General features: G+C 41.9%; 1 protein-coding gene across 4 annotated transcripts in view; it reads right to left on the bottom strand.

The window, feature by feature from the left end:
• GABRA5 (gamma-aminobutyric acid type A receptor subunit alpha5) overlaps positions 1-25,834 on the bottom strand; it is a 55,190-nt gene that overhangs the window by 19,464 nt on the left and 9,892 nt on the right. For all 4 annotated transcript variants that reach the window (XM_061459743.1, XM_061459745.1, XM_061459744.1 and 1 more), the window contains exons 4-6: positions 24,197-24,264; positions 23,863-24,083; positions 8,179-8,261 (exon numbers count right to left, since the gene is read on the bottom strand). In XM_061459743.1, coding sequence (XP_061315727.1) covers positions 8,179-8,261; positions 23,863-24,083; positions 24,197-24,264 — 372 coding nt within the window. The remainder of the gene's footprint in view (positions 1-8,178; positions 8,262-23,862; positions 24,084-24,196; positions 24,265-25,834) is intronic.

Genomic DNA, 25,834 nt, shown 5'->3' with positions numbered 1-25,834 from the left:
CCTCGCTTATAAATCAGTACAATCTGAAACCAGACAAGAGTGATTTGGACTACTTGCAGATTTAAATATATACCTTTGTTTCTGAAACCAGTCCCTTAATGAAGACATTTACAAATCTCAGAAGTACTCCTACATTAAAAATACTGTGTGAATGTATAATCAATAGGTATGAAGAGATAGCAGGCTGAAATATTATTATTCAAATACTTTAATACTGCTCAGAGATTGCAGTCGATGGAACTTATTCTCTAAGCCAGAGGTACAGTAATTTAAAACTCAGAAGCTGGATTATAGACTCCTGCCATGGGATGCAATGCAGCCCCGTATTTAAGAGAAGAGAGAAAATCTCCTAAGGCTGTTGGTTCAAACTGCCCAACCTCAATGATGGATACAAGGATCCTCTCTGAGCTGATCTGCTACTTACCAGAGGCACTGCCATTTCACCTTGTGTCTGCCACAGCACTCAGGTACACGTTGCCCAGAGACACTGTGGCTGCCCCATCCATGGCAGTGTTTAAGGCCAGGTTGAACAGCACTTTGAGCAATCCAGTCTAGTGGAAGGTGTCCCTGCCCATGGCAGGGGGACTGGAACTAGATAAGCTTTAAGGTTCCTTCCAACCCAAACCATTCTATGATTCGGTGATACGATTCTATGACGTCCCCTCTTTGGGAACTGTCCCATTCCAGTCACGGAGACCCATGCCCAAAAGTGCTCACAGTCTCATCTTCCCTGTGCACAAGTAAAACATCTCTCTATCTACAGGCATCAGCTGATCTATTTTACTGATCTGCTTTAGGAAGAGATTAACCTGAGCCTAAAAATATCTACCTCTTTCCCCTGTCTGAACGAGGGTGAGAGTGATCAGCTCAGCTGAATATATTTACTCTGCAGAAAAATAAATTTAGGAGGGAGGAATTCCAGCTTTGCCAACAGATTTACCACCGGGATGCTTTCAGCAACATGGCTAGCTACTGTCACAGGCTGCCCATGAGGAGACTTTCAGTGGATATAATGGGGAACGGGAAAAACAGAAGGCTTTTCTGGCTTTCCTTCTTCCCACTCCTCCTTCCCTCTCATTTCTTCATGGGGGACGACATGGAACAACTGCTTTCTTTGAAGAAGCCTGCTGAGCTGGGACTCCAGCAGTGCAAAATCACAGCTTGGGGTCAGCAAGGAGCCTAGGTAGGCTCCAGCAATTTAGAGGGAGGACCCCCTGACCCACCAGAGACAGGTGTCATGAAGGAGCTGCCAGACAGGAAGCTGGAATCCAAGTTTCAGCAGTGTCTTGCAGCTTTCAGTCCCCCCTGAAAAAAACCCCTAGGCAAGTCATTTTGTCATTAATGCACTGCAGTAGCACTGGGAGGCTCTAATTGAACCTAGGGACCCATAACGACAGAGGCAATAAAAGCAGGTAATGAACCACTCTATCTTTGCTCAGAAGAGACTGTAATTGCTCTTTGCCTCCTTTATCCCCACCTGCAAAAGGCAGGCAACAGAGACCTACCAACCTCACACCAGCATCGTAAGAATGATTTTAGACATATTTATGAAATGCTTACGAGCCATGGAAACAGCCACCTTAGAAAATAACAGCCATTAAAAACCTGGCTTGTAAAGCAGCATTTACCCATTTCTCCCAATTATGAATAGTATCCCATTTACCAGTGGCATAAACCCCTGAGCCATGGCTGGCAACATAAGCCCTCAATGTGCCTTTCAGGGCATGGTGTGGCCAGCACTGTCTTTGCAGGTTTGCATCCAAGGGTCATTGAAAGCTTAAGCACATGAAGCACAGAGTCTCTGCACATTGTTTTCTACTGCTGACAACTCAAACTGAATCACTGCTTTCCTGCAATCAGGCAGTCGCACAGCCTTTAAATTTAGGCTGCAATGTCCAGAGTGGGAAACGCATGCTGATATTTGTACCATCAGCAAAGGACCTGGATCTCCACACCTCTCCACCACAATCGTGTCTAGGCCTCCTACAGGTGACATAAAAACCCCACTGCCGAGTGTCTCCACATCAACTCCTTCTCCTGCCTGAACTTCTGTTTCCCGTAGCTCAAAAACACCACTAGTCAAGGTTTTCCCCTCCAAAAAGGCTGATGTCCATGGGCCACCTCCGGATGAGGGGGCTGCTTCCCAGGCAGGCAGCATGCCAGCTTTCAGCAGCAGCTGCTCAAAGGGCTCTCTGCAGATGCCACAAGCACTCCTTACCAATACCAAACAGGGTTTCGTTAAGGGTGGTCTTGCCTGTGTGGCAGCTAGTAGGGGCCAAGCCCTTGGCAGAGTTTGCAGCCTGGGTTAGTGATGGCTGCAAGATGGATGAGGAAGAGAACAGCCTTTTCAGATCATGCGGCATGACCTGTGTGAGCAATTGTTCTTTCTGACCTCCCTTTTTCCCCTCTGTTATGAACCTAAGGGGGAAAAATTCATTGGCTTCTAAACAGGGGGTGACCAGGAGTAGGAAGTGACAGACCCAGAGCTGGGCACTGTTTCACAGGAGAGCAGCTTTTAGTGTATTTTTAAAATTACCTCAGTGCAAAGAGTAACCATGTATATGTGACAAAGCCTTTGAAAAGTTAATTAACGTCAGCAACTGCAAGCACTTAACGAGAATACTAGCACAGTTTCTCCAGCCTTTCCTAGAAAGTCCTTAATGTGTGTAAGATGGACTTCCAAGTTACACTGACCAGGGTACAGTACACCTATTGACATCTGAGCTAGTATTGCAGAAAAACGGGAACTTTTAAAATATGATTAATCTCATCCTTAGGCACGTATCAAAAGTAGTTCTAATGAGCCTCACCACAGAAGTACTTATTTCCTTTCAGTGGCCATAAGGGATGTCTAGACAAGTAACTGACATATTTGTTCATCTGGTGGTAACACAGGGCAGAAGGAAAGAGCAGAAAAGTATACAAAATGTCTTAGAGATGCTGAATTTTAGTAGCCACCTAGCTTCACCTTATTTTAGTCATTCAATGTCCACTGCAATGGAGCTGTCTAAGGAAGCAGTGACAAACATTAGGAAAATGTAAGAGAAGACATGACATGAGTGAGCAGCGTGGCTGCCTTGACTTCAAGTTTCTACACACTGTATAAAAGCCAGATCTACGATTTCTATATTAGCCAGCTTTTGCCTTAAATTGCAAAATCACAACTTAGTGTTGAACTTGGCTGCTCAGAGGACCTCCCCGGCTCTCTGTATGTTCCCTTTCAAAAAGAAGGCACTAAGACTTCCCAATGGAGTAAACAAGCCATGCTGCCTGTCTCTGCTCTCAGGAATGGATTCAGGAGCCTCTTTGGGCTATTCTGATGGAGATGAATAGCAGAAAAGCTCTGCCTCTACAGATGAGACTGCAGTTCCAGCTCTCCTTGGGAGCAACCCAGGAAAACCTACGAAAGGGCCACTTCCCCTTTCCAAAGTCTCCTAAATTTACATTCGTCTTTATTTATTATTAATTATATTCTTATAAAGGACTTTTACGCACAAGTTTAGACAGGCTGAATACATTCTTTATCACATTTTACTAAACCAGTATTAGAGCCTGTTTAGAACTCTGCTTTGAACTCTACCTCCACACCTGCAGTTCTACCTCCACACCTGCAGTTCTCCTGCAACTTCACAGATGCTAAGGGGGAGAAGGCACAGAAAGCAAGAATGCCCCTGTAGATGCCTTCACCTCAGTGCCTTCTCAGCATTATAGAGAAATATCCCCATCAGGAGAATTTTCTTAAAATCCTTCTTTTCTTTTTTCTTGTTTCTCAGTGGCTGCAGGCACACGGTTAGTTTTTGAACAGTAAGAGCCTTAATGTTAAGTGTTGCAATAAAATCCTGGGATACTGGTGAAGTTACTGTCTTCTCATTACTCTGACTTTACCAGTCTTCTTAGAGGAAAACAATTTGAGCATGCCTCCTGGTGTAGCAGAGGCAGCACTTTCCCTTATCAAAGACTCAGTTGGAGCTGTTAAAAAGGACAAGATACATAAACCATGTTAACTACTTTCTTCAGACACTACAAATTGTACCTAGTGTTGTTTTCTCACAGTCAGCAAGCTCCCTCTTCATTGACAGTGATCAACCTTCACCATCTTCGTGGCTGCCTTAAATTCATCAGGAATAAACACCAGGCCTGTTTTGCTCTGTTCATGAGCTGGGAGATCTCATTATTTTCAGAATATTCATTAGACTCTCTACTTAGTCTAAAAATAGTAGTTTGGGTTTCTTTTTTTTGCCACCGAGTGACTAGTGGGCAGCATCTTCATGCATTTATCCATCCCACAATACAAGAGCTCATAACTACATGTACTCCAACACTGTGCCTTCAAGAAAACAGTAGCCCTAAATAGACTCCACCTTACAGTATTTGACATTGTCAAAGCACTGGTTAATGTTCACTAATAACAATTATCTAATTCATCTTCAGGGCAACCCTGTGAGCTAGGTAAAACTGATATAATTAACGCATGACTAAAATGAGATTTAGGATTTAAGTCAGTTGCCTGGGCAGAGGCCTTCACGGTCTAGTGGATTAGACATCTGTCTCTTCAACCAAAGAAGTTGAGTCTAATCCTTTTTCTGACATTGATTTGTAGTGTGACCTTACGAAAGTCAATTAACTTCTCTGCCTCAGCTGCCCTAGAGATAATGATGCTTACCTACCCGTTGACACATGGGTGTTTGGAAACTGTACTAAACAGTATCTTTAGTGTACTCTTAAGGCCTGTCAGTGAAGAGCTGAAACATTAAAGCTTCCTGGCTTTAATATCCTTGCTATCTCACCTAATTCCTCCTCCCCACACCGGAAATAGCTTGGGTGTAAGAAGGAATTTCTTATGCTAAGATGCTGCTAATGAAACCGTGGCTGGCATCAGGAATTTTCATCAGATCCTGTTTGACCAGCAAATTTATTTAGAGTATAGGTCAGCATTAGAATTGCAATATAAAGTTTACTTTCAATTTGGCCATGGGAGAAACCAGCATCCTTCTTGTGCCACCATGAGGTAATAAACGGATTTTCATGGCCATCCCCACCAGGCACCCCACCTGATTCAGAGGGAGAGGAGCCTGTTTGCAGAGACCTGAGAGCCCGTGCTCATGCACCATCCCCACTTCCCTCGTACCTCTAAGTGAAATCTCTGCAGGGTAATTTCTTCAGGTGGCCTTATCATTAGCAGGGATGCAAACCCAGAGGAAGACCACCTACGTACATGCACGTCCTGGAGCACACCCCCTGTATCTTTCCATCTTTGAGCACTGGGGCATTATACTTAAGAGGAGGACAACTAAAACCTGCTCTGTTCAGTTCACTAGAAGCCATCCTTGAACTTCTGTCCTGTCATCAACATAGCTTTTCATGACGTAAGGTAGAACATTAAGAAATATTGCTTCTGTAGTTGTCATGTAACTTTATGTCCCTTTTCCTATATTCGACCTTGCTTTAAATTATTTCTATAAAATATTCTGCTGCTACATATAATGCTGCCTGGGCCCATAAAATCTCCCTCAATTCTAGTACAGCAAGAAACCAGCCAAACAAGACAAAAGAATTCAACATTTACCTTTATTTCTGTAAGCAAGATTAACATTCCTTCTCTTTAATACTGAAGGAAATGTCAGGGCTTTTTCCCTTTTGCTTGCTGAATTATAGGAAGTGTGGTGAATGATCATGCAGCCAGTAAAACAATGACCTGCTCCTGCCTCTGCTGTGGCACCAATAGCTTCTTGGTATCCCCTCTGCTGCCAATCCACCTGTGCACTGGCTGATTTGTTTCACTGCCCTGCTCTTTCCACCCTCTGATCAGTTAGCACACATCTCCACCCTCACATCTCTATTGATGTGTTTAACGTTTACTTTGATGCTACTCCTTGAGGCTTTTCAAAATCTTTTCTGAAAATAAGACCATTAAAAAGAAACCCTTTGGGGAAAGACAGGGAGGAAAGCCAAAGCAGAAAATCCATGTGCTTGTGTATAATATACCTCAAAAGCTTTGTCTTGCCACAAGCCTGGAGATAAATTAGTACTGCTGTAAACAGGGAATAAATACTGTATTCTCCTAAAATACATCTGGGCTAATTCAATAAACTCTGGCTTACTGGATGCTACTTGTGCAAACTTCTGCATATTAAATCCCAATAAATTACTAATGAGCTACCAGATCAGTAATACAGATATTCCCCAGGCTGAAAGATTGCCTATAGCTTGTCCCTATATATTTACTTATTGCTGAGGCTACCAGCATGGACTAGCACAGGCCAAATGGCTCCATGTCTATATACTGTGGAAGAACTTAGAGGTAACTTGTGGTAGCTTATAAAATACACTCTAAGACTGTATACTGAGCATGGCAAGGAGTATGAACTAAAACCATATTCAGCCCTCACATGCCTAAAATGAGACTTTTCAGTGCTGTTTTTTTCCTGGGTTAAAATTACCTGTGTGCTAATAAGATGATTAATACGTTACACATTTGGCATAAGCAGAATATTATAATTGCATTCAGACAGATTGTTGGGTTCTTTTCAATGCTGCTGAAGACTGTACTCCTTCTAAGAGTTTGTAGCTTATCTAATAATATTATCTCCTGCACTTGCATGTTTGGGTTTGGGTTTTTTTTTTTAGTCTTACTATATGGCAAGTTAGAACTTGTACCTGCACCTGATTTACTAATGCACTGAAGCATCCATTTAACCTTACGGTTGAGCTTCAGATCTCTGCTGCATCAAGCTCTTTGTTTAAATATGCATCTTTAGTTTCATATTGCATATTTTTCAAGATTTCATAAAATTACCCAACAACCCAGTTCAAAAGTTTGCACTACAGACCAACAGATGTGACTTCAACTTTATCTATCAATGCAGTAAAGAATACGTAAAACTGGGAAGGACAACTCATTTTTCTTCTTCATCTTAATTCTTTCCAGTAGCTTCTGTTTAGATCTATTTACAAATAATGTCAGTTTCCTGTGAGACATTTTCCCATTTTTAAGTTTGGAATGAAATGGATAATTTGTGTTTAATGTTTTGACTGTAAAGGCGTGTGGCTCTTCGGACTTATATTGGCTTTGCTACGATTAATGTTGTTGAAGTAAATGGACACAACATGCAGTTACCTTGTAAAATACTGGTGGCTATTTAGATGAAGATTGGATGAAGGAAGGAAAATCAGTTCATCTGAAGTTTGGTAATTTTATAATTGTTACTGTAAAGTGTTTTTACATCTTAGTATGATCTCTAGAAGACAATGCATAGCCAGTATTATACCAGGGTAGATACAGACAATGAAGGCAAAGCTTAAGCTTGCAAGGATTAGTGACTCTAAATTGATACAACTGAAAAAAACATTGAAAAATGCTTAAGACAGGTGCCTTCAGGAACTAGCAAAATGCCTCACCTGCTAATTTTCAAAAGTCTGTAGAGACACTGATTGCACCTGGAACCTCTGATTTGATTACCAAAATAAAAAATGTCTACTGTAGTAGCCTCATTTGTACTTTAATTAAGAGCTTTGTATTTAAATATAGCCATCTTATCCCCTCAGGTTATTTTTGAAGTAAGCTTCTGGCAAGGCAGCAGTGTGGTGGATTAGAGGCTTGGAACTGAGGAAAAATCATCATTTGGCACACAGTTGAGAATAATGTGTGCATATATATAAATACATGTGTATATGGTATCATGTAACAAGATACAGGACTGGGTTTATTAAAGCCAAATGGAAAGAAATTTTCTCTTTTAATATTATAGATCTCTATTAATATATGTGACATAGATATTGCACTGCAGTCTGATTCAGATAAATAACAAGAGCACATCAACCTGATCTGTCCAATGAAAGTTCCATTTTTCTACAAACATAAAGCCAAGTTATCAACTTGGCTGTCTGCATCTACTACTCCATCTAACTGTGGCTGTTATACCTGACGTGTGTATGTAAGATGTATCACCCACCAGCTCACCATTTATCATGGAGCATGCGAGCATGAGCTGAAAAGCATCAGATAAAGCACAGTTATGGAAAACAAGCAGCAGGATAGAGGCAGAAGCGTCAGTCTCAGGGTGCTAATGAGCAATGCTAAAAAGGGAGAAGGGTGAACAATTCATACAAGACGCGGCTCAGTGTGAAAAGCCAGAGAACAATGGATTTTTCTAGTTCTTATTTCAGAAGAGAACTTACAGCTTCCAAATTTTAATGGGCAAGCATGTGCATCCATGGGGAAATCTTCAAGCTGCATGGGACATTCAGCAGAGATGGTCAACCTGTGGGGAAGAAGAAAACACATCATTGTTTTTTGGTGCCTTTCCTTTAAGCCTTTCATGGCAATACATGCATGCTGACACAAGCAAACATTTTCTGAAGGCTCCTCACTCCTGTTGAAATCATAAACCCCCTGATAAAATGAATGTGAGATAGGCCAGCTGGACCACTGTAGGCCTCATCTAGTAATGCTGAGACACGTGAAATGATTTTATTCATGAAAGCTGCTCCAATAAGATCATTCCTTCTCAGGAGCACATGAAGGAACACCTGTGCTTGAGCTTCTGTCATGTATCTTACCGCTTTCTGTAGATACTGCAACTGGACTAGGAATTTTACTCCTGAGTATAGCACTGTTACAGGCATTAAGAAGCACTGCCATTATATATAGATGTAACTGTTTAAATGCATAAAAGTAAGTATTTATAAATACAAGTATATAAACATTTATAACTGTATATAAAGTCAATGACATATATATTACTTCCTATAGCATAAAAGTAAGTATTTATAAATACAAGTATATAAACATTTATAACTGTATATAAAGTTATATATAAAGTCAATGACATATATATTACTTTCTATAGCACTACAGTTAGTTTCTATGGAAATCACATGGTATTGGGACAGCCCATTCCAGTTCAACATACTGTGAATTATCTGGGTACCCTGTCAGAAAAAAAACAACAGGGTCATTTTCCCCAACACATTGCCCGGGGAAGCAATTCCGTCTCGAACTGCCCTGCCACTATGTGGAAATTCTTGAGCTATAGTGGATCTAGAAGTCAGAAGGGCAAAAGTCTCAGTAAAACAGACATATCCCGTGGATGTTCCATATGACTGACGGATGAAGCTGAACACAAAGAAAAGTCTGAGGTGAATTTCTGAGCAGTGAAGTATCAGTTATCTTGATACCAAGAGAGCCAAAGCTTACTTTTCTAGGTGCAGGTAGCACATAGCACAATAAGAATCTGTTTTGATTATGCCAGTTTGATATTTGCATAATACAGATGGTTTGCTCAGGATAGTGAGGATGCAAATCTCATTTTACATTATGAATACCCTTATGGCTTTCTTGTTTTATACTGCTATTCTGCCTCAGAAGCAAAAGACCAGAGACACCCAAAGCCTTACAGACTGCCCAGTGCTGGGGTGACACAGGGCTCTGCTGGGGGGCAGCCTGATTCCTTACCAAACTGCTGCCTGGGAGGCAAAAATCTGTGAAGAAATTCACAACGCCATACTACCAGAACGCAAAACTACCCTCTTCTATCACAACAGCCATCATGTAGCTATACTCCGCTGCTATATATACTTACCACTTCGTATTAGCACACCAAAGTGAGTATTGTTGCTACAAGAACTTCTATCCAAAGGGACCATTAACAATCTGTCTGTGTACAGATGGCACAGTGTTCAGCCTGTCCAATTCAATACGACACAATGATGCCTCGCTGGGGCACTCAAGCTACGTGGACAATAAACTGGAGGAAACAGCTCCACTCTCTGCCAATGCACAGAAATCCTGGAGCTTTATCAATAGTTGGAAATGGCAAAATAAGCACAGAGAAATGCAATAGCATCATTGGCTAGAAATCGTATCATGAGGATGAGCTGGGAAACAGGGAGGGAAAAAGGCAACAGCAAACAGTAATAGAAATTGTGAAGATAATAAATCATATAAAACCAAAGGAAAAATATCTCCAGTTCAGAACAGAAATAATGTGTCATTTGGTAATAACCGATGGGAAGTCCACAATACAGAAAAGAAATTACTGAGGTCTGAGATACCTGCCCTTAGGCAAAACTGTTCTTGAACTTTATTTTAGCAACAGAAATTTTAAAATCTCTAAAATAAGGAGTTGTCTGCAGTGGAGACTGCCCTTGGGCACCAAATCCAGCAAAACCACAGTCACTGCGAGTGCTACATTATGAATTTAACAAGCTGGTTCTAGTAGCATCCTGCCCAGAACTGCCATCCTTTTCATAAAAATCACTTTAACAGGTACTTGAAAGCAAGGCTACCATCCCTCCAATGCATCATTATATTTCCTGTACTAAGTATTGCAAATTTTATTTTCTGTACTAAGTATTGCAAATTTAATTTTCTTGATAAATTCAGAAACCTTGCTCTAAGTGCCGTAAGAAACCTAACGTCTGCAGCTTTCTGCTGCAACCCATTGCCTGTCTCTTTGTCTACCAACAGTTCAAGTATGTTGTTTCAAAGGCTGCAGCTTGACAACATTTTAATACACACACTTGTCACCTGCAAACATCAAAGGAGGGGTTCCCTATATCCATCTTACCAAGAGAGCAGCTGTGGAATCAGGAAGTAAAGGAAGATTCAATGCAGAATTATGAAGAAGACCTTCTCTTTCAACTGATTGTCCTATAAATTTTACCCTGCTGCCTGCATCTCTGGAAACAATGCTTGTGTGTAATGATGAAGGCTGTAGAGATTCCTCAACTGTAAATGTGGAAGTGAAAATGAGGTGCACAGAGACTGTGACCTAGTGCAATTTAATTAAGTCCCTCCAGAAATTAGTTTTGCCTGTCTTAAATGAAAGGGAAGCACATAAGGATGGAGGACACATAGCAGCCACTACCTGTCTCAGAAGCGACAAAAACCCTGATGGTGCCAAGGCTGCTGCTGTGGCCCCTCTGAATTCCTCATCCAGCAAAAGGTGGCAAATAACCCTTTAAAGCATGGTGCCTGGTGCAGTCTTCTGGGTCTAGGCCAGGGGTAGAGAGAATGGAGTTAATCAGCTGCAAATGTGCTTGGATACAGCCCTTTCTTTAACATGAATTCTTTGGATGAAATAGTTCCTTTTGCTTGATATCAGTGTTCTCCCAATGGAGGCATGCTTCTTTTCTTTCCCCATGCCTCCGTCCTAGGGCCACTCCTAGTCTGGCCACCTTGAATAAATCAACTAGCTATTCCTATTTATTACATGCTGTTCATTAAAAGTATGTAGTTGAGCCTCTTAGGTAATTTTAAAATGCTCAGTGAACACTCTCCTAGCTCCCCCTTACAATATGTGCACTAGCCGAAGCTTGTGAAACATCTTGGAATGGGCAACGCAACAGAAAACTTGACCGTGGGTTATGATACACGAAGTTAGTGTCATCACCCTGAGTTTCTGCAGAGCCCTCTGTGCACAACAGGAGCTGTTTTTCATTACTGTGTGAGGACCTGAAAAACAGAGTCATTAAATTGACTCCTGGTTCAAAGAGACTGGATTTTCTACTGCACACATAAAAAAAAACAACAAGCAGCACAGCAGCCATCTCTTACACTCTGGGGGCTGGAAGCATGGATCGCTGCATACAGATTTGCTCCTAGGTACAAACTATATATTCAGATTATAGCTCCAGGAGTCACAGATAAATTGGCATCTGCGTCTGCTCCTTCAAATATCGCCTGGGGTGATATTTGCACACTTTGGCTTTTAACACTGTGTTAAAATATAGGTACCCTTTGCATACTGCAGTTTACACAGCTGATTATAACAAAATTACTCCCAGTTTGCATTTATTGAACCAAGAGAAAGGAGGCCTTGGCATGCATATGTGAAACAGCCTTTGACTAATCCTTTTAATATGGTCACTCCAGAATGATCTTGCTGTGTTCACTGCAGCACATTATCTGAGCTAGAGACAGTCTCCAAACCAGGATTTTTCTGTCACAGCACAAGTGCTGCTCAAACTTCAGTTCCTTCCAACAGAAGTATTTAAAAGCTTCCCACCTTCACCATCGTTCTGAATAAAAGCCCTATGGGATTAGTTTTACTCAACAGAGTTTTTGACAAGATTGTAAGTGGCTCTTAAAGATCCTCTACAGTGGGAAGACAAAACTCCGATTTTATTAAGTTAATGGTAAAATTCTGCCTGACTTCAATGGGGATGGTATTCACACAAAATATGTAACAAGCCCTTGTTACAGCTGCTGCTGTATCATTAACAACAACATTTCACTCTCATAAAGCTCCAAATAGTTATGTTGATATCAAAATGTTAATCAACCAACAAAATGCCATAGCATACCTTAACTACCTGAAAAAAAAGTTATGTCTTCAAAGCTTCATCAAGCTTCATCAAGCCTTTAAGAAAAATAGATTACTGAAATTCTGTTTCAATGAAATATAGACACATCAGTGAATACTCATCTAAGAAAGCACAACAGTTCAAGCAGCAAGACTTCTTCAGTCCAAAAAAGTCACTTTCAACCATTTCCGCTAGAGAATTAAACATGACAATGCTTTCAAGAGGCTGTTGCTTTTTAAACAAGGAGGAGAAGGAGGTGTTAAAGTCAAGGATGTGACAAGGAAATAAATACGGATGTTTAGGAGCCAGACATCCACAGCAAGCATGCTTCAAGGAGAGGTGGGAGTCCCCAGCAGAAGCCCCAGAGGCACAAGGCACTCCGTCCCATAAGAGCCTGTTTTAGGGAGCTGTAAGGGCCTCCCTGCTATTCCCATGATTTCCATCTACGCAAGGCGCTTGTGCTCCTACTTGCGGGAAAAGAGCTGAGAGACTGAGCAAAGCTGTCATCTCTCTGCTACACTGCAAGTGCAGAAAACACTTTCCAGAGCATTATCTGCAGCTGCCAGGCAGGAGGTGAGGGCAGTCACCTGCCGGGGGAGCAAACTGACAGTCGCAGGAATTTGCTTTTTCTTATCAGCTATGAGCTTTAGTACGCAAACAAATTAAAACAGTGAGCTTTAGAAGGAGAGGGGATCAGACAGGCAGAGTCACCAGTGGCTTTTGGGAGAAGTTAACTCAAGTGTTGAATAATAAGAGTTACTGGTGAAGGGGACGCAAGGAATATTTTGTTGGTTCTGAGGTACTGGGGTCAGAGAGATACGAAGTTAGTCTGCCTGTGTGCCCTAATTCCCAAACCAGCTCCATCTTCTTAGATGTTTATTTCTGTGCACTGCCTTTGCCCCTGATTAAAGGGAGTATTTTAATACTGTGCTTTGGCCCTACCTGTGCTGGCAACTAGCAGCTGCTGTGAGGATCAGTGAGGATGGACACACAAAAGCCAAAGTACCCTTCCCAGCATGAGACCAGTCATCACCATTTCCCTCAAAAAAAGGCAAAATTTTTACTTGAAACTCATCTTGAACCTATCTCAACATGCCTAAAGAGAGTTATGTGGATCCAGCCTTGCCCAAGCTATACCTCTCACCAAGGGGGTTGCTGGCTCCCTGCAAAGGGAGACTTCAGGGTCAGAAGCCAAGTCTAGGAGGAGCTTCCTTGGGTACCTGCTCCAGCAGAACCTGGGCAGAACAATTTGAGCTCCTGCAGCATCTCCATTATAGGCTCTCACACACTCATGTGGATAAGAGGATAATGATGAGTTGCTGGTTTGGGTTTTTGTGGGTTTTTTCAAACTGTGAACACATTGTTAGGTTTGTGAAATTACTCATTTAGCCTTGACTCGGGACACAACTATTCACACGTAATCCTACTGTGATGTCTTGGGAACACTTCTATAAACAAACTTATTCTTTTCAAAGGGTTTTAAAGCAAGGGCCTTTGTTGTTGTTTAAAGCAAGGCCCCATTGTTTCAGGCCCCATACTTACAGCATAAGTGTGTAGCCCAGGGAACTGATGTCTTCCTGCGTTCCTTAAGTAAATGTAACGTGCTTATACGAGTACATATATATACACACACATGCATATATATATATATATATATATATATATATATGCAAACGACTTTCTTGGTACTAAAGCACCTCTGCTACATTCCAAACAAACCCTGCGGATGGTGGTGATAGTGGGTGACCTAACACAGCACAGAAGTGTCAGGATGTGGATATACATTCAGTCATGGTATTGACGGCTGTAAGAGTCACCCTGAAACTTCCTCCTGGCTGGCTGACAATCTGCAGCCTGCCTCAGGGGGAGAGAACTGATTAATCCTGGTAACTCAGACATTGCCTTGCTTACAAATCTCTGTCACTGTGTTGGATAAGAGGCCAAAATACAGACTCAGGGCCTTGATCTGCACCTCTGTGTGGGCTGTGGAGGCAGTTCACCACTGCTTCTTATCTGTAACGCTGGTTATACACTCATTTCCTTGGAATCCACCATATAAAGCAAACACAGAACAGAATAAAACTAGGATCTGGACTAAGTTGTCTGCAGAAATTTTAGCCCATTTTTCCTTCATAACCACTCTACCAAGAGAGTACCTTTTTCGGACTTTCTTAGGATAATGAGCTATATTATCTTTATATGATACCAAAATGTGCTTTGAAGAGCTCCGGTTACTGATGTTTCTGTAAGCTGTGAATGTGTAATTCAGATGTATAAGTGTACCTGATAGCAAAACTCTCATTTTAAGCAAACCAATCCTTAGCATAGATTATGCTGAAGTGAGAAAACAAGGCTTTAATTGCCTGAATTAACTGTGCTGAAAAGTAGGTTATCTGAGGTGGACAGGACTGATCTCAAAAGCTGCGCCACTATAGGAATGACCTCCCTGCGTGTGGAGTACTTTGGCATACCTAGAGCGCACAGGAAGAACAGAGAAAATCAATGAAATAACCAACAGGACACTTAAATTATCTGTTCTTTGATAAGGATTTATCTGTTTATTTATTTGTATCTGTTATCTATTTATTTATTTATCTGTTCTTTGATAAGGAGTTCTAGAAAGAATCCCATTTCCAGCTCGTGGTAAAAGTTTGTATTAGAGATAATGCATTTCATTCTACAATATTTCTTTAACATGCATAAAACCAGTGGGTGGAGCAGTGAGTTTATGCTCATCCATCCCTGCAATGCTATGTGTCTAATGAAGTCCATATGCAAGGTAAAACTTGCTGGAAGCAGCTCTGCTTTTTATCGGACTAACTGGTGCAGTAAAAGAAAACAGGCTTTTCAGCAGTCAACTCCTTCTCTAGGTTCTCTGTCTACAAACCTTATTTTCCTAAAGAAATTTTGGATCAATCTGGCTATGCAGCTATGCATGCTATAGTACAGTATCATACCCATCTACTTGGTAGTTTTACTTAAAAAGATCTATAAGCTTTCTCTCCTTGCTCGTCCTTTGCCCAGGCACCCTAGCTGATGGAGGCTAAGGCCATGTGATGGACATGGCACAGTTCCTTCCTCCCAGCTCACACAACCTTTATATTTGCACGGACAGGCACAGAACTGCATGTGGCATGTGGCATTTTCTACAGAGAAAAATGAGCTGGATTTAAAAAGTAATGAGGCATTGGGTGAGCAGTACCAGCTCACTTGGGCTCTCTCACATCTACACTGGGAGGCACAGACATGAGGGGGTAGGTAGGAGGGATTATGATCTCACAACATTAAATACAGTGCTAAAAACCTTGGTTATTTTCCACAGTTCAGGCAGATGACCTAGAGCTCCAAAACATCCCACCACAGTTTCCTTTCAGCCACTCACCTTTAACCCCAGACTCTTCTTATTCACCTCACATTTCTATGTCCATGTCCCCGGTCACCACTCACCCTGCCTTTTGTGTAACTTCAATATGCCACACCTCTGTGTGAAAGGGGCATGCCTCAAGTGATTTGACAATAACCTCTTTCACAGGAAAAAATGGGCATAAGCCTATTTGTATGTACCCCTATCGGTAACAGAGAGGGTTGTTTAGCCATCCAAGCAGAACATTATTACCTGGGGTTTTATGACTTGCTACATGCTCTTGATCAATACAGCTGTAAAGTGACAGGTAAAGGGGCAGGCTGTGGATGCTTGTTGCTTCAGAGAAAGAGTCCTCTGATCCCTCAGTTTTTTCACACCATAAACAGTGACTAAACAGGCCTCAATTTACCATCTGTTTACTATTTATAACATCACCAGTGCTAGCATCTGCTACAGCGTTAAGCACCTGTTTGCTGTAGTGCAACCTGACAGAAGAAGTGAATCTCCTTGTGACATTTGATTGTCCCCATGCTAAACTATGTTCAACAATATACTTGCTCCTCCTGTCCACCCAGATTTCCCCAGGATGAAGATGCAGTAATGCAGCTGGGTGGGAGCTCCTGTTCCTATAAAAATCAGTGGGGTCCTTTTTTCCCCAAGTCAGGTACCCCTGTGCCCTTGCATGCAATTGGAGATGACGGAGCTGCGCCTACAGAGGTCAGCTCGGCGACAGCTTCAGAAGAGACAGAAAAGCGAAATCACATAGGATGGGTGAAATACATATTCTACCACTGGACCAAGCAAACCTAGAGGTAGTGGTTCAATTAATGCTAAAATCAATTTGCATAGCTGACGATTTTAAGATGCACATTTAATGGCAAAAACATAGTGTTTATTACTTTGATTAAGAAAGTTTTGCTAATTTCCCTTATCTTTTAGCTGAATCTCTGATTCAAAACATAGTTGATTTTTTTTACATGGACAGGACACATGAGTGCATTGAAGAGATGACTGTGGAGCAATGAGACAACCTTATGAAGTCTGACAGAGCCATTAAGATAATCTGGGGTTTTATTATCCCTTCTGGTCCCGAAGTTTCCTGGCCCAAATTCCTGGCAGGAGTGTTAAAAGGGAAGGCCAGCCTTGCTTGCAGAAATTCTTCCTAGGCTTTTATACTGAATATAGTGTATATAATGAACACAACCTCAGGATTTTAGCTAGAGCCTGGTGAAAAAGACTTACTTCGTAATTTAGAGCAACTACATAGAAGTAAAAGTTTGGATTTTTTTGAGTGATATAAACATGACTGTAAGATACCAATTGGTGTATGCGATTCCAGAAAATTTTAATTTAACAGCAGAAAATGTAACGTCAGGCTAAACATCAATGTAAGATAAATTAACACAATAAGATCTCTTAGAAATTAACTGAGGCAAAATCTTAAGACTTCTACAGGACAGAGTAGACAACAGACTAGAAACAGACACTGCTAGTGCCTCCCTAAAACCCTTTATTCCTCAAATACATGCTTTTACTTTCTGACCACTTCAGATATCTATATCCAAACCTGCAGTACCTTCTAGTTATTCCTAAGTGACCATCATCCGTACCAAGTATCCTGCTCTCCAAAACCCTTCTACTCCCATTTCTTGTAAAACCCTATCTTACCTAAGCCCTCAAATGCATCTTGTGATCATCCACTCTTGACTCAGCCACAGGTACCTGGAACCCACCAACAGCTAGCTGGCCTCTGGCATCCATCGCTAAACACCCCTTTCCTCACCAACATGCTATGGGCTCTTCCCTTCATCTAAACAAGCAAAGGAAGGTTTGCAATTTATTGGGGTTTCTTGAGCTTCTCCAAATTTGCACTATATTTCCTCCTACATCCACCTAGACAAAAGTGGAAGACTGAACCCAATTTAAATGCACTCACATGTGCACAACCTTGGGCTTTATGTTGCATGGAGAAGCTATGCAAGTCCTCCACAACACAGCTACAGGACCACCTTCTGACCAGAACATCTCATAGCTGTAGGCAGCCGGCACGCTACCCATCTCCAGGCTACATGAATACTGGGGTGGGAAACACTAATGGAAATAAGCAAGTAGCATGGGACTCATGACTAAACACAGACATCAATACTAAAAGCAGTTACCCTATGCTCCTATTTCTGCCACTGTGAAAAAAAACAGGAACCCCCTAAAGTATAAGTGGAAAGAGTGTATCATCTCTCATACTAAAGCAGACAGCAGAAATAATGCAGATACCTAACTCCTTAAAAAGTCTCTCCCTGCACAGGAAGCTATTCTGAGCCAAAAGGCTCAGCTGCAGCCATCAACACTACAGATGAGTAATATTACCTGAGGTTAATACCACCTATCCTGCCTGGTGCATTCCACCACAGTATATTTCAGATTGCTCATTGGCAGTCTGACGTTTGAGCACAAACATAAATACACTTCAGGGGACAGTATCTGCAATTAGACAGATGAAAATTTTAATTTCAGTCTAAGTGAAATGTCTAGGGAGCTCACTGTAGTGTTATCTTCCCCTGGTAATAAAAAAAGATGGGGTAGCCCTAACAATTCTCCAGTATCTATCAGATACTTCCAAAGTTCCCAGCTGCAGATTTGGCCAAAGGCAGAGTCACCAAAGCAGATATGCTCTCCTAGAGGTGCTTTGGGGTACCCTTCAGGGCACTGCTTCCTTCCGGTTTCTGTTCAGTCACCCCATCCCCTCCGTGTATACCCAGGACATCAGGCTGGCCTTCCTGGTTTGTTCTTATAAATCAGGGCGAGCACAATGGAATCTGGCAGAAATTGTACCAGCTAACCCCAAGGGAAAGCTGGGTCTGACTCTGTGCTCAGCACAGACTCGGAACTAAAGCTGGACTTTTTGTAACGCCTCAAAGTATAGGCAAGCACCTCCATCATCCAAGGGCAGGCTGGTTCTGGTTTGGGTTTTGTCTTTTGATCAATTCTGCCCTTGCTGTGTGAGTTCCCATCTCTGCAATGGAGATCTCTGCGGCACTCTACCCACTTTTATTACCAACAGAATAGGCTATTGTCACGCATTCTACATAGGTACTATATTTGGGCTGGTCGTGATCGTGTTTTGAATGTATTACACCACAGCCTCCTCTGATGCCTTTCTCTCCCTGTGGGTAACTCCAGCCATGGATTTTTCAAAACAACAAATCTTGGTTCCTAGAAGGACAACTTGTGAGAAATGGGGCAATGTGCAATCAAAGCAGAGAGATGGGAACCAATAGGCTTGGTGTCAAAACAAGAATCCTGCTGCTATCCTCAGGGAAGGGCCCTTCATTTCATATATCCCTGTTTTCTCTCGCTCTGTCAAAATCTGAATTGATGAAAAGCAGCTGAGAGTCCTTGCCACCACAGCAGTTTTTCATAACTCTGCGAGATTCAGCCCAATGTGAAGAAATTATTTTTCTTCCAGCTTCAGGCAGTTTGAAGCTTGAATATAAAAGAAAAGGCAGCAAGTCTAACAGGGGAAAAGAAATGTGTATTTGTATGGCTTGATAGCTCCTAATTAGTTTTATAATATTTACACAATGCCCAAAAGCATTGACAGATTCCTTTATGTAAATATAAATGGATGCATAAATTAAATATTCCCTCTGAAATAAAAGCAACATATTCAAACTGAAAAGAAATGTTCCCATCTAGACGGCTGCCTGATTGAAAACTAAGGGTTCATTTTAAAGTGTAGATTTGCTGGCTGAAGTTTTGGAAGCAGCACCATTATCTTCCAGTCAACTGGTTTTATAATTAATAGCTCTACAGCATAAAATGGTTAGCTTGCTAATCAAGTGCTTCATAGAAGCGCAGACTTTGCGCTAACATGCATCCAGGACATGTGTACACTTGCACATAAAATTTTAATGCCCAGTGCTAATGTAAGAAACAGTGTTTTCAGCATAGATTGAAGCCTGTGCATGCGCTCCAGAGCAGCAAGCAGCGTGGTTTTGCTGCCACCAAGTGCCACCAAGTGGCATCCGACACACTGCTGAATTTTAAATAACTCCCAAGAATGGTAAAATAACAGTATTTCAGAGCTGTACTAAAGATTTTGTACCTCCTTAACACCATACTGACAAATGTCTGCAGTCTCCAGCTGATAAATTATGTATGTGAAGATCAATGGGACAGATTTAACTGCAAACACTCTCAGGATTTCTGGCAACCTTCAGTCACCATAACATGGAAAAACCTTTTTGCATTCTCTTCGGATACAGAACCATGGACGTTTAAAATCCCAGATTATATCAGATGACTGGCAGTCCTACTGGTAGCAAAAGGGGCCTGGGGTCCTTTCAAAATGATAGCGAGAATGGGGCTCTAAGGAGCCTAGCCCTTCTGATGACACAGATTTTTCAATACCTACAAGCTGATAGAAAATCATTAAAAATGCCTATGAGCTGCTAGTGAAAAGTTAATTTATGGTCCAACGGTTTAGCCATAGGGAGCATGCTCTACTTCAGACTTTTCTGGCTTCTCTGCAGCGTTTTTTCTGGCATTCTACAGCAAAGTTTATCAAAGCTTCTGTCTTTACACCCAGTTCCAACTGACTGAAAAAAATGCAGCTCACTGAGACATGTTGGCTTTCTTCTTAGCCTGGAAAGGTTGCTTAAATCACTGTTCCCATTTTTCAGAATAGTTTCAAGGAATGAGCCAATTTTATGCTTTTTACAACATTTATTTCTCAGATAAGACTAAATATATTTTAAGCTTTTAAAGGGAAAGAGTAAAAATTTTTGCCTTCATTCACAAAGCTGTTTTCGATACAGATTCTTGAAATATGAAGCTTATTTGCTAGTGCTTTTTTTTACCAGGGCGCTCTTAAGGAAAACAAAAAAATAAATAAAAGTGGAGATGCAGACAACACCCCCCTCTAGGGGCAAAAACAGAATTTGCAACATTAGATTCATCTGTGTATCAGTTGTAAAATTAAATAAATAAGGCCTACCAAATCAAAGACAAACAGAATTATTAAGTTGTTCCCTGCAGAGAGTGCTGCTGCCTATGATATCTGTCTAAAGAGCATGTTGTGTTCCTAGATCCATGAAGAAGGGATTTAATAGTACATGTACCTAGAAGCTCATTCATCAGATTTCCCTAGCAAAATATATCCCATTAACTTCTGACCTAGACAATGTCTCACCCGATGCAATATGCAAAGAATAAATTTTTCTTTCAAAGTAAACACATGTATCATGCAAACGTATGTACTGACAAGTGCTAAAGCTGGAAGTTTGCTCAGCTGATCATACTTGGTATATTTGGAAGTCAAATAAGATGGAAGGTCAGCATTGGCTTGGCTGCTTTCCTCCTCTTCATTCAGGCAGCCAGATGCAAGGTTGCAAAAGCAATTCAGGCATCTTCGTCAATGACAGAGGGTCCAATCCTCCCGGCACAGATTACTCCTACGTACAGTCTGGGAAGCTTGCAATTCCTCCTTGGAAATGAGGGGAATGCAGAGCTAACAGAGGGTTGTCTCCCCATCCCCAGATCTTGAGAACTCAGTAAGCCTGTTGGGAGCTACAGGAGATGGGGCTGAAGACCCAGGTAAGACCTAGTACCTTCAACCAGCGCACCACTGCTGAGACAAGCAGCTCTCCCCTCAAAAAGCCAGTGCTGCCTACCTTCTCACAAAGAGCTATCCTAGGCAGCACTGTTGAGCTGTTACTTTCACTGGTAACATGCAAAGTCAGCTGAAAGGACTGGCTGCATGTCACAGCCACCCCTGCATAGGTCAGGATGGGATCCTCAAGCCACCTCGCAGCAGAGTGTCACTCATGCTGCTGAAACACCCATCACAAAAAACTGCTATCCCTAAAGTGGCACAGCTCCATGCACGTTACAAGAGCAGCCCCCTGACTTGTGTTTAAACAGAATAGCACAGACACTCTTTTATTTTTAAAGTTATTACTTGCAATAGTAGAAGGCAAGCTCTTTAAAAAGCTTTGCGCTACATTTCTTATCACATACACCATGGCTAGTGGGAATTTATCTTTGCACACATGCACGTTCACACACAATACTCTAACAAAACAAAAAAAAGGAAGCTATGCTGCATGTTTTTTTTAGGTTGCAAAAGCATTCCTTGCCTTTCTGTAGCCTACGAAAACATCAATCCCAAAGAGCATTTCCCTTGTGAAAACGAGGGGAAGAGGAACTGAGTGGGATGATGAGAAAGTCTGTGTCAAACCCAAATTATTCTCCAGCTCCATATGCTGAGCAGGGCAATGTCTTTTCCTCAATATACCTACAGCCTGTGGCACCTAAAGTGACAATACTCTGCCGTAGTCACAAGAGAGGCCCTTCCACAGCATAACTCAGATTCAGCAGCAAGCACATCCAGGTCTTGCTTGCTAGGTCTTGCTGTGCTGCCTGGGGTGGCTCAGCTCACTGCCTCATGAATCAGTGCTTCACAGCACTTCTTTAACGCTGCAAAACCCAGTGCTTGTGCAGAAATAACATGCCAGCTGCAAATCCACCACGCAACATAATGTTTTGCTCCAGGCTGACTGCAAGCCTGACCTGGACTTTACTTACTTTATCTGGACTTTACTTACTTTATCTGGACTTTACTGGGTAATTTACACAGATAAAAGGGAACTGCCTCTGCAGCAGTCTCTGAAGTAGTACTGGTATAGTTGAAACAGCAGTGAGACTGGTTTTAAGGTCAGCATTACAAATATTTTTGTGAAAATAAGTTTCTCGCATAGTTATTCTGACTTGTATTCATTTATGCATGTGTGAATCCCCTTGCATTATTTTAGTTTATTGTTGCAGAGATCACTAAATTGAGGCTAGTAAGAACAGGAATATACACAGTACATGAGAAAACTAAGGGTTGGGTTTTTTTCCCCTTCTTTTAGATATGAGTTCTGTCACTTCCAAGTGTTTTTAGTGCTGGTGCACTTACAACTATGACAGTTGAACACTGTAAGGACTTACATAAGGATGCCTTACCTCTCTTAAATCTGTTTTCCTTTCAGGAAAAGGGATTTAAGGATAAGGCCTAACTCCTGAAGTTAAATCTGGGAAGCTCTAGGTGCCTGTGTATGAAAGCATAATACCCTTGAGCCCCAACAGGTCTTAACCACTGCTCCCCAGGAGTGAGCTCAGGGATCACCTCCCCAGTGTGCTGCACTGGGTGGCTTTTGGCTCTGCTCCACAGAACACCGGCATCAGTGGGAACTCAGCTCCCTTCTCCCCTTGTTGGGAGCTGCCTGCTGACATGCCAGGCATCTCAGCACCTCAGCATCTCCTCTGGGATGGAGTTTCAGTCCTCTGCTAGGTTTCAGGCACCACTCTGGCCTTGTATGTGAAAAGCTCAGAATTACATTTTGTTTCTCGGTAGGTTTTTCTTTTCATCTCTTTTTCACATGTTATCCGTGTGACTACGCTCTTGGAGAAAACCCTATTGAAGGTAGACAGCAGCCTTAATTACTACGGGCTAATTACATGAATGAGCAAATTGCCATATACCAATGTGGGATTTGGCCTGAGAAGTAGTTCAGGCAATCCTCTAACATCACTGATATTATATCTTATATCGAGGTTATACAATGATGAAGCTTGACAGTATCCTCTAGACAGATGAGGAGCATGACTCTGAAGATCTGAGACATCAATTTGCTTCTCTGCCAATATAATGTGCCAGCTTTGTTTTCAGGAAAGAAGCTTCACAGTGCTCCTAGCTTATTTCATTTATCCCTGTGATGATTTGCCTTTTATCAGTATTAGGGAAATTGAAAATATAGTAATAAAAACTCCAAGTGTTCAAGATGTACTGCCCCAAACAAGATAGTTCCTGGTCTTGGAGATGGTTCTCCTGTAATCAGCACTGCAGCTGCAAATACAAACAGCAAGAGAGAACAGATCTTCATAAAAAACTGGACTGTGTCATCAAATCTGTTGAGAATATGCCTTCGATTTAATCAAAGGAAATATTTAAGCACTAGCAGTATTCAGAAGCTACAAATTAATTGGTACTTGTAGGCAGTGATTATGTTTTCCATTTTTCTTGATATTCACATAAATATGTGTGAGAGATTGGCTGCCTGGCTCTACTAGGAGTGGGGGAAGTGACACTCTCCACAAGCATTTGCAAAGTTAGTTGGGAATCAGCATCAGAAGAGATCGATTGTGGTTATTACCTCATAGTGTAGAGCAGAGTGCCATCATCCTCCAGGCGCAGAAGTTTGTTTGGGGTTGTCATGTTGTGAGCAATAGACTTCTTGCCATTGTGGAAAAAAGTGTCTGGGGTCCAAATCTTGCTGGCAAGCAGGTTGTTGAGAGGGAGGCGTTGCATAGGTCCTTTGAATCGCAGCCTTTCATCTTTCCAGCTTTGTCGGAAGAAAACATCAATGGTGTATTCCTGGCACAAAGAAACACTAGAAGTATTGCAGGATCTGAATAGGAGCAGTGGTTCCAAAAACAACTTTAGCAAAGCAGATAAAGGAGATCTGGCAACCACACTCGCAAACTTACCATTTCGGTGTCTGACACAGGACCAAAACTGGTAACATAGATGTCTGTTTTCACCTGAGTTATTCTCTCTGTAATAAATATAGGCTCTGCATTAGGAATTGCTTTAAGATGCAAATATGTGCTTGAGATGCACTTCTCTATTAACTCTGGATCATTCAAAAATTCCCAAAAGCTTGAAATTAAAGATGTTTGAGGAGGAATTTAATCCCTGATTAAATGCAGTGATCGACCTTTGGGAGCCCAGGCTCTCTTCTTATAATTAGTGGAAAGAAGCAGGCCCATAAAGGGTGCCATTCCTCTGGCTGGCAGGTTTTGAACACAGAATCACAGAGTGGTTTGGGTTGGCAGGATCATCTTGTTTCAACCTCCCTGCCATGGCCAGGGACACCTTCCACCAGACCAGGTTGCTCCAAGCCCCATCCAACCTGGCTTTGAACACTGCCAGGGATGAGACAGCCACAGCTTCTCAGGTAACCTGTGCCAGTTCCTCACCAACCTCACAGTAAAGAACTTCTTCCTTACATCTCATTTAAATCTACCCTCTTTCAGTTTAAAACCATTACCCCTTGTCCTATCACCATGCCTCCATGAAGAGTCCCTTTCCATCTTTCTTATAGGTCCCCTTTAGGTACTGGAAAGCTGCTATAAGGTCTCCCTGGAGCCTTATCCAGGCTGAACAAGCCCAACTCCACCAGTCTGCCTTCACAGGAGAGGTGCTCCACCTTCTGATCATCTTTATGGCCCTCCTCTGGACTCACTCTAACAGGTCTATGTCCCTCTTGTGTTGGAGGCCCCAGAGCTGAACACAGTATTCATTCATAAGACCAAGAAGGGGAGAATCACCTCCTTCAACCTGCTGGCTACGCTTCTTTTGATGCAGCCCAGGATGTGCTTGGCTTTCTGGGCTGTCAGCTCATATTACTGGCATATATTCATTACCTACTATAGGATGAGATGAAGAGTATCTCGGAAGGACCTATTTCCCTCCACTGGCTTGGGTGATCTGCCCAACTTCATCCATCTATATTATAGATGTCCAAAGTTAGGTGAAATTAATTCAATCCACAAAACTCTAAGTCTTTCTGGCATCTTTTCAAATCCAGGACTAATTTAATTTAAGGGCAGAAATTTCAGAAGTTCGTTACATAAGATAGGAGCATGGAGCCCTATTTTCAAGCATCTCTGTGTAAAGTGAGAGGAGAAGGAGAGAAAGGGATGAAAGCAATGTGTTGGTCTCACAAGAGGAAGGGGTGGGGGTAGCCAGATTAAAAAAGGGCCAAGAAAAAACATAACAGATGGTTTACACATGCATAGGAGATGAGAGAAATCTGGGGGATAGAGAGCTGTAAGGAGGGCTCAACAAGGTTAGCATGGCAAGCAACTATTCACATGTATGGTTTTAAAATAACTGCTTTAGAGGTTACCAAAATGACATATTAATATAGATTTCCCGTTGCTGTTTAAAAATGGATGATTTGGGGATCTGTTTTTAACTGATTTTTGCCACTGGCATTATTTTATACATGCTGACCAGTGCAGGAACATTGCAGCAACCTGCTAGCACCATCTCACTCACCTGAGGGAGTACCAAAAAGAAAAGAAACCCAAACTGTATTCAATTACAGAAAAATGCATCAC

Source organism: Pezoporus flaviventris, unplaced genomic scaffold (genome assembly GCF_033815535.1).
Source record: "Pezoporus flaviventris isolate CSIRO_AGI_PZ_B2104156 unplaced genomic scaffold, CSIRO_AGI_Pfla_v1 ptg000030l, whole genome shotgun sequence".
NCBI lineage: Eukaryota > Metazoa > Chordata > Aves > Psittaciformes > Psittacidae > Pezoporus > Pezoporus flaviventris.
The sequence above is the reverse complement of the archived record's forward strand: the minus strand, read 5'-3'. Positions and strand labels throughout refer to the sequence as shown.